Source organism: Aulostomus chinensis, chromosome 10 (assembly GCF_037954235.1).
Source record: "Aulostomus chinensis isolate RoL2024-O1b breed Wild chromosome 10, RoL_Achi_v1.0, whole genome shotgun sequence".
Lineage (NCBI taxonomy): Eukaryota > Metazoa > Chordata > Actinopteri > Syngnathiformes > Aulostomidae > Aulostomus > Aulostomus chinensis.
Window position 1 is genome coordinate 28,224,085 of NC_141329.1, and position 14,064 is coordinate 28,238,148.

Sequence of the window (14,064 nt, forward strand, 5' to 3'; positions counted from 1 at the left end):
GGACACAGGTGTGTGTGAGGGTGTGCGTGTGTGTGTGTGTACCCAGGTCCTGAGTGTGAGCCTTCTCCTGACCCTCCAGGTAGAGCAGACTATATCCAACCCACAGAACTTTCATATCTGCTGGACACAGAGGCACCATCTTGGATTGGCTGTGTATCACCAATAGGAAGCCTGAGATCAAGGCTCTAGAAGGTCCAGGGGGTCCGCAATCTCCAGCAGAACCAGGATCACCTTACATAGAGAGTCCACAAGTGGTCATATGACCAGGATAAAGCCCAACCCCTAGCCCTCCAGCTGGACAAACAATGCCAAGAACAACAAACAACAAATGTGACAAGCAAATTCTGGATTCGTCCCACAGCTAGCCAGAGCACGTCACAATCCACCCTGATTCCTATCTTTGGCTGGGTGCATCCCCACATATTGCAGTGTGATTGGACAGAGTGGTTCTGATATTGCACTCACCCTTGACTCCCTCGAGTCCATTTTCCCCCTGGGGGCCTGGACTTCCTGGGTCTCCATCTGGACCTTGTGGACCTTGGACACCTGTTGGCCCCAGTGAACCCAAGTCCCCTTTCTTACCTGGAACACAAGATGAAGGAATATCATGTGCCATGTATTCAAGGTCTCTGTGGTGATTTTGATCACTGATTCATCAGAATCCAATCAGCTCCTATGTTTACCTTTGGGTCCCATGAGGCCAGTTTCTCCTCTAGGACCAGTACTTCCAGGTGGCCCAGGAAGGCCAGGGGGTCCTGGTTGGCCCTGTGGGGCAGGAGGGTAAGTGGGGCAGGGAAATACTCTCCCCATCTCTCCCTTTGGACCTTCAGGTCCAGCAATGCCTTTTGGTCCTGGAAGCCCAACAGGACCTGAACAACCTCTAGCACCCCGACTCCCAGGTAGCCCCATCAGTCCGGGAGAACCCCGCTGACCTGAACACATAGACAGATACACATTATCCTTTCTGTTCTCCTGTGACTACAAGTCAGGACTCTGTGAAAACGCACTCACCACATAAAGACAACAATCAGCAAAGTTGAGACAGAGATTTCTAACATGAAGTACAATCAGTTTTGTCAGCATGATGCAGGTCAAGGTGGTTTTTTTCAGCAGGAACTCCTCTAAAATTGACCTCACCTTTGACCCCTGGATTTCCAACTAAGCCAGGCAGTCCTTTGGGGCCTGAAGAGCCACTTTCTCCCTTCGGTCCCTGGCATCCAGGGCCCCCATTATCTCCATCCTCCCCAGATACTGGTGGGTTAGGACCTGGCTCTCCCATATCTCCAGGGCACCCTGAATGGCCATAAACACATCAGTGTTCAAGCAAAAGGACTCTGTTTGATCAGATATTTCATTATAATGTTAGCTTACGTCTGACCTGGCTCTCCATCTGGTCCAGGAAAACCAGAATCTCCAGGAAACCCTGGGTTAGCACCTTTGCAGTCTGGTCCAGGTTTACCTGAAGGTCCACAAACCCCTTGTGATCCTGCAATTGAAAATAAATATATATTAGAGCAACATGCATAATCAGTGTCACCCCCAGTCTTACAAAGCAGATCCTGAAATTGCACCTCTGGGTCCTGGCGGGCCTTTAGGTCCTGAAGGTCCAGGCTGCGATGAACCACGGATTCCTGGAGGGCCAAGAGGGCCTTTATCCCCTGGAAGACCTTGGCAACCTTGGGGCCCTGGAACACCAAGACCTTAAGAAGCCACAAGAGATTTTTAGTGAAACATTTTTCATTTCAGTGATTCAACAGACACTAACAAGGATTTGAAAAACGAATTCAAAGAATCCAAAGTTACACTGATTTTCTTCCTTTGTTAGTGTGTGTGGGGGATACCTCTGGTACCAGTGTCTCCTTTTACTCCTTTAAGTCCATCCAGTCCATGAAGTCCCAGTGGTCCTGGAGGACCTGGTTTAACGAAATTACATTTTCACATCTATACAATGGAGTGTATTTGTTCAATAACAGAACCACACTATGAAAATAATCATGTGAATCAATGGGCACACACAGCTGATCTGCGGGTAAATGTACGCCTACAAATATGACATGTATGTACTCACAATATTAACACAAATATGGTTGGCCCACATTTGGAGCACATGATGTCAAGTTGCATGCATCCCAATAATGCAAACCCCTAAAATGTTGAGCACTGATTGGTCCTGATGAGCTGGGTGGTGCTTGCATGGCAGCCTACACCATCAGTGTGTGAATACGTCTGAATGGGTGAATGGTACAAAAGTGTGAAGCTTTTTGAGTACTTATAAGGTGTAACAGCATTGGACCACTCAGACCGGCTGGCATTTCCATAATAGTTCAGTTTTGGACTTCAAAATTGACCAATTAGAGGCCAGAGACCTGTTAATTACAGAATTGGTCACAGGTTTACTACATTCAAGGTAGAACGAGCAGCATTCGCTCTCTGTGGCAAAGCAGCCAGGTAGGTTTACTGATTCAACTGTCTGCTAGTATAAGGCTTTTAAAATGTGTATTTATGTTCTCTGGATTCATTCATTCATTCTGGCATTCATTCCATCATCCGCAGACTGCCATGGCTGCATGTCTTCGTTATGGTTCTGACCTTGGAGTCCGGGACAACCCTGTGGTCCAGGAGGACCATCAGCACCAGCATTACCAGGAAGACCTGGTACACCTGGTCTACCTCTTGGACCCGAGGGGCCAATGACACCTGATGGATGGAGAGACATGAGAAGCCATCACTCTGAGTTTGGTTTACTGGGCAATTCTTAACTAATGGTACCTTGGTGATCACATGACTCCACTTGATTCTAGAGGACTGTCAGTACCTGCTGGACCAAGCTCTCCACGGTGGCCTGGATCTCCTTTGCATCCTCTCTGGCCCAGAGCACTAGTGAAACCTTGTCCTCCTGGGTCGCCTCGAGGTCCGGTTGGGCCTAGAGAAGCAGGACAGAAATAAAGAGCTGATTCCTACGTACTTTGACTCACTGATTTATTGATTGACTCAGTGAAATAATTCCCCAAGTCATTCAACTTCTATCAAAAATCATTGAGAATCAGCTGATTTAATTTCAATCTGGGTTTCGTCTAATTCAAATAGACATCCTCGCTATGGCAGAACCTGATCACCTGAAGGCCCAGGGTCTCCAGGGGGCCCCTTTTCTCCAGGTGGACCAGAACAACCAAGAGACTCTCCTTGATCACCTGAAGAGAAGAGAAACTTTACCCACCAGCTTGCAGACATCTGTCAGAGTTCAAATGGTCTTTTCTGCAAGTAATTTTCTCATGGTGGGGTGTAGATGCCTCACCCTTGGGTCCAGTGCATCCTTGTTGGCCAGGCTCTCCAGACTTACCAGGGCATCCCAGGTCACCCTACAGCCAAAGACAAGTCAAAATCCACATTTCTAAGCCATGAAGCCTTCAAAGGGAAGCAATCCTGTAGTGTCTGAGGTTTATTTATATCCTCTTCATGAGCAGCCACATGGAGAGAACTCCTTGGCTGGATTTCAAAATCAGCTAAATCTTTTGTCATGTCTCTCTCATTTTCAAAGTTGATTAAGTTTTACAACTTCCATCCATTTTCTATACCACTTATCTGTTAGGGTTGCGGGTGGGGTGGGGGGATGGGGGGCTGGACTGACTTCGGGCGAGAGGTGAGGTTCACCCTGGACAGGTTTCCAGTCCGTCACATAAGTTTTACAACTTAGGCTTTAGAAATTTGGTCTCATCATCTCCTGTCATCCTTTCAACCTGCAGTTACCTCGTTTTACCTGCCTGTCCAAAACATACTGACCTTACTACCCATTGTCTTTTTCTGTGATAGAATATTTCTTAAATTAGCAACAATTAAGAGAAAAGGCAAAAAAAACCCATGCAAATATGAAACGTACTGACATCAGTTAAGGTTGCTTAAGTCAAACAGTTTTGTTTTTTTAAATTTTTGACATTCAAACCAGTTTGGTGTGAACTGAACCAAAGCAATTGTGGTACTGTGTTCATTAAAAGCCATCAGCACTCATTTCTCTCAGCTCTCTTGAACTGATGAAGACAATCATGAAATTACCTGGTCTCCCACCTCACCAGGGAAGCCAATGAAGCCTGGAGGTCCCAGAGGTCCAAATGATCCTGGAGACCCTGGTTTTCCACGGGTACCAGGGTTCCCAGGGGGACCAATGATGCCTGGGGGCCCAGAGATGCCGGAATAACCTTGCTTACCAGCAGCACCTTGTATACCCTTACTTCCTGCAGAGAAAACGTTTCAGACTGGAGGATCACATGGCCCTGCAGAGCATCATGGGACAAAAAGCTCTGGTTTGCCTCTCATTTGCAATGAAAGTATTTGAAGGTAGTACTGTAATGCTCCAGTCTGATTAGTATGCAACCACACAAATACTGGGGACTCAACTACAGCAATGCTTGAACCCCATAATCCTCCTACTTTCGACTGAAACAAAACTCTGAGTACTTGTTTCTATGGTAAATGAGATGTGGTGTGTTTTTACCTCGTGGCCCAGGGAAGCCAATGAAGCCAGAGGAGCCTTGTTTTCCTCTTGCACCTTTGATACGGATGACATCCATCTCCCCAGGGGGGCCAGGGCCCCCTTTACAGCCTGCATGTACACAAGGAAGATATTCAGGTCAGGAGAGCTCCTGTCGCCGGTTGATACGTTGCCCAAGTTGACTACCATAAGAGAATGAGAAGTTGATGCCCCTCTCTCCTCATTAGAGCAATTCTACTGATAGAAGGAACATCAAGCTTGAGTGCCATAGTGAATCCAATCAATCTTCAAAGTAAAACATCATGTGTTGACCCCTGATTGCAATGCCTCTCTCAGTTTCTCTCTCTCTTGCTCTCTGACTGGCTTGGTGTTGTCCTGTGATGTTGAAGGTCTCCCTTAAGGTCGCTGAAGGTCTCTGGACCCCATTTTTGTTCTTACCTTTTTCTCCCTTTGGGCCTTCACATCCTGGTGTTCCATCTTGCCCTTGTAAACCTCTTTCTCCTGTCCTGCCTGGGACTCCAGGGGCCCCGATGTGTCCACGGGCCCCAGGGTCTCCATTCCTGCCAGGGGGCCCCATCACACCTGAATCGTGTAGTGAGTGTTTGACATGTTCTTAGTGGATTTTATGGATTTGTGTAAAGATGGCAGGCACTCACCTTTCTGACCATCCAGGCCTGCCAATCCAGGATCTCCAACAGGGCCTGGGGAGCCTTGAAATCCTGGGTACCCAGGGAACCCTGGAGACCCTGATTTACCAACAGGGCCTTGTGGGCCAAATCCTGGAGAACCTGCCGCCCCAATGTCCCCCTTCTCTCCCAAAAATCCTGAGAAGAAAGACAAAGTGATGACATTACAAAACTCAATCATCGAGCCGACATATTCAGCTGAAGATGATTGATTGTTCTAAAATGCTCATCTCATGAAATTGCATTCATATTGAACAATGATGCACAAGCGCGCGCACACACAGACACAAGCAGCCCTTTGAGTCAACGGCAACATGCCAGTGGTTTGCCAGTTGTTAAATAAGAAAGTTTCCTGTTGACTCTCCCGACATGCAAACACAGGAACACACCTGGCGGGTGGTCAAACACCAGTCTCAAATCTCCATAAATGATGAAACCACAATGACACCAACAACTAATTATTCCAGTTCCTCTTGTTTGTTCTGTACTACTATACATGGTGTGATCCACTATGATTGCGAGGCACTCTATTTCATTCCAGGACCACTCAGTTCTCAGCCACACTGTTTTAACTTTCATGAGCCAAGCACAAAGAATATTTCTTATTAAATAATCTGGTGATCTAACATTGCATTGATTGTAATCACTCTCCCTCATCATATCAGCCCATACTAAGAAAAACTGAACTCCAACACAGTAAACCACCTCAGGTTCCATTCACTGTTCCTCCTGCTGGATAATTGAGGTACTGCAACTGAGTTAGCTCATACAGCCCTAGGGGGCATTAAGGATCTGCCCTACATTCACTACGTCGTTGAGGGAATCTCATTACAGGCATGGACCCAGCACATTGACGGCGCGATCCAAGGATGGATTGGCCAAAGTGCCGTCTTGGTTTTCCCTGAAATTTCTGGTGGCTACATCTGTAGTAAACATAAGAGCATACCTGGGGGTCCAATGGGTCCTTGAGGGCCAAGAAAGCCTCTGGCACCAGGACGTCCTCTGTCACACAATTCCTGTCTGGGGCCTGGAGCGCCAGTTACACCTGGTGCTCCATCCTCTCCTTGCTGGCCCTTTGTCCCAGGACCCCCAGGTAGACCTGGGACACCTGAAAAACAAAAAGGAATTAATGTTTGGGTTTTTTGTATTTAGCGCACTGCCGCTGGGTTCTGGGATTGAGCCCCGGCTGGAGCACAGGGTCTTTCTGTGTGGAATTTGCATGTTCTCCCTGCGTGGGTTCTCTCTGGTACTCCAGCTTCCTCCCACAGTCCAAAGACATCAAGAGGGGACCAGGTTAATCCAGACTCTAAATTGACCGTAGGCGTGGCTGGGAGAGCCAATGGTTGTCTGTCTCGATGTGTTGGCCCTGCCATGGACTGGTGACCCATCCAGGGTGAACCCCACCTCTCACCTGTAGGCTGCTGGGATAGGCTCCACCCCCCATGACCCTTAACAGGATAAGAGGTAGAAGATGGATGGATGGATGGTATTTATTTACTTTTACATCATATATATATATATCCATCCATCCATCGTCATCTTCCCCTTATTCCTACACATTAAGGGTCGCGGGGGGGCTGGAGCCTATCCCAGCGTCAACGGGCGAGAGGCGGGGTTCACCCTGGACAGGTCGCCAGTCCATCGCAGGGCCAACATACAGAGACGAACAACCATTTCACACTCACATTCATACCTAGGGTCAATTTAGAGTATCCAATCAGCCTAGTGCCCAATTGCATGTTTTTGGATGGTGGGAAGAAGCCGGAGTACCCGGAGAGAACCCACGCAGACACGGGGAGAACATGCAAACTCCACACAGAAAGATCCCGTGCCCGAGCCGGGACTCGAACCCAGAACCTTCTTGCTCTTGAATTGTTTGAAGAGTTTCCTACCCCCCCATATATATATATATATATATAACTCTTATTTATATATATATATATATATATATATATATATATATATATATATATATAACTTATATATATATATATAAATATATATATATAACTCTTATATATATATAACTCTTATATATATATATATATATATATATATATATATATATATATATAAATATAACTCTTCAAACAATTGAATCAACTCAAACCAATTTTGTTTTCAACCTCAAAAATGAACCTGACACCGACAGACAGACACCGTACACAACTGCTCAATCAAACCAAGGCCTGGCTAACTGAGGCCGGGCTAACTGAGGCCTGGGTAATATCACTAATACAGACTAGAACATCAGTAAAACAGAGTCATACTTTAACAGAGATCCAAACCATGTTGTGTAAAAGCAGCTTTGCATCTCAGGAACTCACCTTGTAATCCCTTGTCTCCAAGTGGACCAGGTACTCCTTTAGGTCCTCTGGAGCCTGCTGGTCCAGGGAAGCCAATGGGTCCCGAAGGGCCAACATTAGAGTCCCCAGCTGGTCCCCGCAGACCAGGAGTCCCTGGGAGCCCTGGAGAACCTGGTATGCACAGGAGTCAAACAGATGTCAGATGTTTTATTACTGCAAATATACCAATGGTGGTGTGTTCCACAGTGTCAGACACCCCAACATGTCCTCCATGATCTGGTAGAGATTATGCTGATGTAGTACTGGATACTACAAAGGCACTGAGAGCTTCAGAAACCCAGAGTACTTACCTGGTTCTCCACCATAACTGGAACCTTCAAGTCCTTCTTCTCCAGTATCTCCGACAAGTCCCGGTGGTCCTGCAGGAGGAGGAAATCAGGCCTCATGGAAGAACCTGTTCATGTTGTCTTCTGAAATTTCTCGTACTTTTTAACGTGAGGTGGAGCTGTCCAAGTGTGTCATACTGGAACCATCAAACATTCATGCCAGGAAACACTCCCAAACGAGTTGCATAAACATGATTAATCTCACCAGTTCTAAATGAACATGCATTACCCAGCAGAGCAAAATAGCATAATCCATGCACTCAAAGTACCATATAAACTCAGCTATCTGTCCCATTTGTTGAGGAGATTCATGGATGAAAATGGCTCAGAAAAGAGGAAGAAGAACCTTGCACAAACCCAAATTGGTGTCCTGCTCTCAGGAATAGATGAATGTAAGCACTTACTGAAATTAGAGCACCAACAACGCCAAAGAATGCGGAATGACCCATGCTGTGATCGTGCCTCAGCTGTACTCTTAGCATGTCCTCTTGTGCGAAAGGCACACAGTTAGAACAGATCTTCACCACTTGTAAATGTTGTTTGTGTCTCAAATATGAAAATAGTGGAGATTCTGAGAAGTTCTGTCAGTCCCTTGTATGAGTGATTTAAGAATGAGTCTGTGCATACGCATGCTTTTTGCATGAGACCCAGTGTTTCAATTTGATCATTTTGGACAAGTGTTGAGACAGGCCAGTACCTTGCCTTCCTGGCAGTCCAGGAAGTCCAGTCCTTCCTTTCTCTCCCTTTGGTCCATCAGGCCCAGTGAGTCCACTGAAGCCTGGAGGACCCGGGCGTCCCCTATAGCCTGAGGAGACAGACAGGTGGACAAGAGGTCAGACAGACAGGGAGACACCGTGTCAGAAATGTAGAGATATGGATAAATATAGTGTTTACCAATATTTCCTGTCTCTCCCTTCTCTCCTGGGGGGCCAGGATTTCTGGGTACACATGGCAGGATATCACCTGCAGGAGGAAGAGGATCACCATCATGATCATCATCATCATCACAATCATCATCATGGAGATGTGGGGGATCTTTAATGTGTTACAGTTTTACTTAAAAGTTTACATAAAATTGATCTTTATAGTACCTTTAACTCCTGTAGGCCCTGGTGGGCCAGGGAAGCCTGGAGGTCCTGGAGCCCCAGGGTCTCCTCGCTTTCCTATTGCTCCAGCTACAGCAAATCCTGGGGGGCCAGCAGGTCCTGAGAATCCCTTTGGCCCTGAAAGACCCAAGAGGCCTTTGTCTCCTGGAGAGCTGGGGAAACTTTCACCCTGAGAACAACATGAGAGCATGAGTAGTCCAGCCAAAGGAGACAGCAACACCCCCTTGTGACTATCGTGGTTTTTCGGCCACAATATAGACCAGCATCCTCTCATCTTTCAGGGTTGTTTTTTTTCAAGGTTGTCCTAACGGTAAAGGAAATATAATTGATATGTGATAGGGTGGATTAGCTGAGTAGACAATAGGGGATCTGGATTGGCTCACTGACTTGGGGACCAGCGTTTCCAGGTGCCCCAGGGGATCCATTGAGTCCTCTTCTTCCTGTGAGGCCTTGTCTACCTACAGGACCCTGCTCACCCCGATTTCCCTTCTCACCTGGAGACATAAGTCACAATATAAATATTTACTGGCTAAGGGGTTTACAGATATAACTACCACCAGTTTGACATAAGAAGAGGAAGAAGAAGGTCTTTATTGGCATGAATGGATGACAGACTCATTTCAACATGCAACTCAGATTCTGTTTGTTTTTTGGCAGAATTCGACATCTGACTGCAGATCCACATTTACTGAGGCAGGTCTAATACATTTTACCAAATATCAAATAATAATACACAAACACAAAACAACATAAAAAGAGAGGAGATGAGAGGATGGTGGTCAATGAGTCCTGAGGTCTTCATTCCGGTGACTGATTTGATTTTCTGGGCTCCGAACAGCAAGTTCCTTGAGCTCATAAGCTTAAGGGTTGCCTAGCTGACCAAAGTGCCCCTAACAGGGGAAAAAAAACAATTCAATTAAATGCAAACTCGGCTGCTAGCATTAGCATGGCTAGCTCAGTTGGAATGTGTAGCTCCTTTTTTAGAGCACCAAGCAGCAAGTCCAGCTTGAGAAAGTGATCGCTATTGTTGAAGGTGTGAATAACACCACTAACAAGCTGTGGAAGGACTTGGATACCCACATGGTTATTGTAGAGAGACTTATATCTGAGGTCAGTAGGATGCACTCTGAGTTATGGTCTACCAAGTGCAGAGGCGCTTGATGACTCAAGAGCTCCAGAAGCTTCAACACAGACTAGTTTGGCTGGAAGAACATGTCATAGAGAGAAGGGAGGGAGTTCCAGGACTTGCCACAGGCAAGGAAGGTGACGAGTTCAGCTTTTTCCTCCAGAAATTACTTCCAAGATGGAGCCCTTCAATGGGCAAGATACTGAAACTGAGAGAATGCATTGCATATATAGTGCAGTTGTACCCTCCAACAAACTATTATTTTATATCAATGCCATGCAGTAAGGTGCCTGTGAAATCCCCAAAAACAACTTCCCTGTCCAGGATGACAGCAGACCCCTGCACTTCAACTACTACATGAGCCAGTGGTGGAAGACCCTCTCCAGGGTGCAAAAAAAAACAACATGAGAAGGGTATCACATATTTACCCTGCTCGTTGAAGGTCACCCTGCAGCAGATACAACATAGTTTCAATGGCATTTGCGATGCAGAAAAGCTAGTACACAGGTCCACAAGATACCGGGTATGGGTAAACTCACCTTTAATGTCCATCACAATGAAATCTCCCTTCTGACCTTTGAACCCTTTAACACCTGGAAAGCCGCTTAGGCCCTGTAACACAATAAATCAGTAAATCAAAGGATCCATCCATCTATTCATCAATCACTCAGTCCATCCATAAATCAGGTCTGTGACCCCCTAATCTTTGACACACTCACCTGTTCCCCCCTCTCTCCAGCATCTCCAGGTAAACCATTATTTCCTCTAGGCCCTGGGGCCCCTGGGGGTCCTGTAAAACCTATCATCCCCATTTGACCTGGAGGGCCTGGAGGGCCCCTTAATACCTCAGGGGGACCACAAGAGCAGTCACCACGACCTCCTAAAAAAACCACAAATACATTCTGACCACGGTTACTTTAACATGCGTGTCTCTGTTTACAACTTGCTGTTTAACGTGAGGGGACAGAAGCCTCTCGCCATCAGCCTGAGAGATGCCCCTGTGAGGGATGTGAGGTCATCCTCTCCATAAATTTTTGAAAAACACCGATCAAAGATTCTTCCAGTATCCCGGATGATTGACAGTAAAGCTCTGTGACACACAAGTGACATAACAATGACCTCGTGGTGATGTCACTAGCAGACTGGCAATCGCCCTCATTGGTTCATGAATGTTTTTATCAATTATGAAGTAAGCTGGAGTCCATGCACTGACCTTTAAACCCCCTGAAACCCATGGTCCCTGGTGGCCCCTGGGAGCCTGGTTCTCCGGGCTCTCCTGGAAATCCCGGAATACAGTAATAACCTGAAGATAAAAGGCTGATGTCAGCAGGTGCATCAAGACTACAGTTATGGTAGAATGACACCATAAAAACAATTTCCCTGAAAGAAGTCAAGCAATACAAATGTGACATAACAGGTGTAAACACTAAATGGACTGAAACAGTGTTCATCCACACACTGATGGTGGCGACGGCGCCACCCACCTCATCAGACTCAAGGAGCTCTTCATTGTGTTGTGAAAGGATACTTTGACAGTCTCTGGAAGAGCTTGGAGCTCAAATGAGTGGCTGTGTGCCTAAGTGTAACATCACAGGTTTGATGACCCTGGGGATGTACTGGTACCTGGACTCCCTTGTTGTCCTTTTGGTCCTCGTGGTCCTGGGCGTCCTGGTTTTCCAGGTTCTCCAGGCATTGGTCCATCTTTAAACACCTGACCTGGATCTCCTCTCTCACCTTTGGAGCCTGGAACACCTGCCAGACCTTCAACTCCAGCCGGTCCTGAAGAGCCCACAGAAAACCTGATTCACATTGGTAAACATTTTCAGACTAGAACATTCCTACATAAATAGACCCGCTGACCAGGTATGGATCTGCCAGGGGCCCCTGGAGGGCCATGTAGTCCCATCACCCCCCTATTTCCTGGAGGGCCCTGTGGTCCGAGAGCTCCAGGATCCCCGACGTCACCTTGAAAACAGGATCAGCATTGCACAAAAAGTTCTTGGAACAGGTTGTTGTTGCTGAACGGCATTGCCTGGACTGTTTCTGTTCAAGTTTGGCTTGTTGCAGTGACACATAACTGACTTGATTTATGTTCATCTCCTTTCAAGTTCATTTGAAGTGACTCATGATGATCGAGACGAGATGTTGTCCCAACATTATGAAGCTTGATGCACCAAACAAAAACTGATTCTTGACGTTAGTCATTCATTGCCATGACTTAAAGGGGACTGTAATCTATCATGCCTCGGTTGCATGATTTGGACGTGACAGACAAGACAAATGTGACGTATGTTAGCAAAGACACAACAGCTGGGTTTAGGTAAGGATGATCACCCCGCCATCTCCTGGTCCTGGTTCTGGTCCGAATGGTATATTTCTCAGTCTTTTTTGGATCAGACACTGCTGGTGTTCTTACCTGTATGGGTGATTTCTGCATCCTGAGGAAGGCCTTTAGGACCTGGATCTCCCATCATGCCCTGGGGACAGAGACACAAATGTCTTATTCACAGAAAGAAAAGTGATGCAACCTGCTGGTGAAAGAGGCGGAGCCAAAACTAGATGATCAATCAGCAGCATGGAGAGGAGGAGTCAAGGGGAACAAACTCTAAACCTTTGTGAATATGAATCCATAATCCACAGCTGCTGCCGCAAATATTAACAGACTTTTAATCTCACTGTTCATTGTTGAGCAGGAGTCACCTTTGATTGGCAGGTCATGAATGGGCGGGGTCATGGCATACAAAGCAATATTAGCGTGATTCCCTCAGCTGTAGCAGCGCTGTCATACATAGAGACACGGTCAGTGGGGCAGAGACCTGTCAATCATTCCCTCCACCCAGGATGGAAACCAAGGTCAAATTAGCAATGGATATATGGTGACGTCGACCATGAGTAGTCAAAGGGTTGTAGGCGGAGATTGAAGTACAGAAAACTTTGGGTTGACCCTGAAGTGACCTCACTAACCCTGTCATTCTGCTTCCTAGGCCACACCCCCTGATGTTTGCACTTTCACAGATAAAAACAAATAAACAAACAGAAAAACTGACCTTAGGACCTTCTCGTCCAATCAGACCTGGAAGACCTGGACTTCCCTGAATCCCCTGTGAGTAGACAATCCCACATAACATCTAAACATGTGTCCACCAGAGAACGTTGCCATGTGATTGATGATGATCTGTGCTCTTGGTGTTATCTGTTGGAGCTGAAGAGAACTGTTGAGAACCATTTTCACTGTCACATGGGAAACACTGATCCTCACCTGAACAACTGATTCACAGGTACCTTTAACACACTGGAACCTTTGATAAACAGGAACACTAGTTCACCGGAACCACTGATTCACAGGAACCTTTGCTTCACGGGTACCTTTGATACACAGGTAGCTTTGATACACTGGAACCTTTGATAAACAGGAATTCCAGTTCACCGGAACCACTGATTCACGGGAACCTTTGATTCACGGGTACCTTTGATACACTGGAACCTTTGATAAACAGAAACTCTAGTTCAACGGAATCACGATTGACAGGAACCTTTGATTCAAAACGTGGAGTTTCTGTCCCATTTCTATCAACCCATAAGTTCATTTGGTTCTACTGACAATGAGAGACTGTCATAGGAACAAGACAAAACTACAAGTTATCAAATAAAACAGTGGTTGCTGATAAATAACTGACCTTTGACCCCAACAGTCCTCACAGCTGATCTCTGACCCTTCTTCATTAAACAACTGTGTTTCACAGACTTACCTTGTATCCTTTCTGACCACGTAAGCCAGGCCCTCCAGTGAACCCCTGCAAACCACCAACACACCTCAGAGTCAGTTGTTATGTTTCTGAACCAGGTTCTGCTGATCAGCCCATGTTGAACCTATCACAAGGAGAACAACCAGGTGCAAGTACCTATCTGTCTGAACGGGATCAGGGCTTTCGGAAAAAAAAATCTGCACCTGGTTTTTCAAAACTAAG

At 46.4% G+C, this 14,064-nt stretch overlaps 1 protein-coding gene across 2 annotated transcripts in view; it reads right to left on the reverse strand.

Annotated features, from left to right (window-relative positions):
- Window positions 1-14,064, reverse strand: part of col4a4 (collagen, type IV, alpha 4) — a 32,912-nt gene that overhangs the window by 3,321 nt on the left and 15,527 nt on the right. For both annotated transcript variants that reach the window (XM_086216855.1, XM_086216856.1), the window contains exons 16-45: window positions 13,846-13,890; window positions 13,144-13,197; window positions 12,513-12,573; window positions 11,957-12,061; window positions 11,720-11,875; window positions 11,310-11,399; window positions 10,816-10,976; window positions 10,636-10,708; window positions 9,358-9,464; window positions 8,956-9,139; window positions 8,759-8,827; window positions 8,562-8,669; window positions 7,829-7,897; window positions 7,500-7,649; window positions 6,119-6,280; window positions 5,143-5,310; window positions 4,925-5,068; window positions 4,490-4,597; window positions 4,051-4,229; window positions 3,296-3,359; window positions 3,117-3,191; window positions 2,816-2,923; window positions 2,590-2,697; window positions 1,842-1,913; window positions 1,572-1,700; window positions 1,379-1,486; window positions 1,138-1,293; window positions 684-932; window positions 466-582; window positions 43-231 (exon numbers count right to left, since the gene is read on the reverse strand). In XM_086216855.1, the coding sequence (XP_086072981.1) occupies window positions 43-231; window positions 466-582; window positions 684-932; window positions 1,138-1,293; window positions 1,379-1,486; window positions 1,572-1,700; window positions 1,842-1,913; window positions 2,590-2,697; window positions 2,816-2,923; window positions 3,117-3,191; window positions 3,296-3,359; window positions 4,051-4,229; window positions 4,490-4,597; window positions 4,925-5,068; window positions 5,143-5,310; window positions 6,119-6,280; window positions 7,500-7,649; window positions 7,829-7,897; window positions 8,562-8,669; window positions 8,759-8,827; window positions 8,956-9,139; window positions 9,358-9,464; window positions 10,636-10,708; window positions 10,816-10,976; window positions 11,310-11,399; window positions 11,720-11,875; window positions 11,957-12,061; window positions 12,513-12,573; window positions 13,144-13,197; window positions 13,846-13,890 (3,568 nt within the window). The remainder of the gene's footprint in view (window positions 1-42; window positions 232-465; window positions 583-683; window positions 933-1,137; window positions 1,294-1,378; window positions 1,487-1,571; window positions 1,701-1,841; window positions 1,914-2,589; window positions 2,698-2,815; window positions 2,924-3,116; window positions 3,192-3,295; window positions 3,360-4,050; window positions 4,230-4,489; window positions 4,598-4,924; window positions 5,069-5,142; window positions 5,311-6,118; window positions 6,281-7,499; window positions 7,650-7,828; window positions 7,898-8,561; window positions 8,670-8,758; window positions 8,828-8,955; window positions 9,140-9,357; window positions 9,465-10,635; window positions 10,709-10,815; window positions 10,977-11,309; window positions 11,400-11,719; window positions 11,876-11,956; window positions 12,062-12,512; window positions 12,574-13,143; window positions 13,198-13,845; window positions 13,891-14,064) is intronic.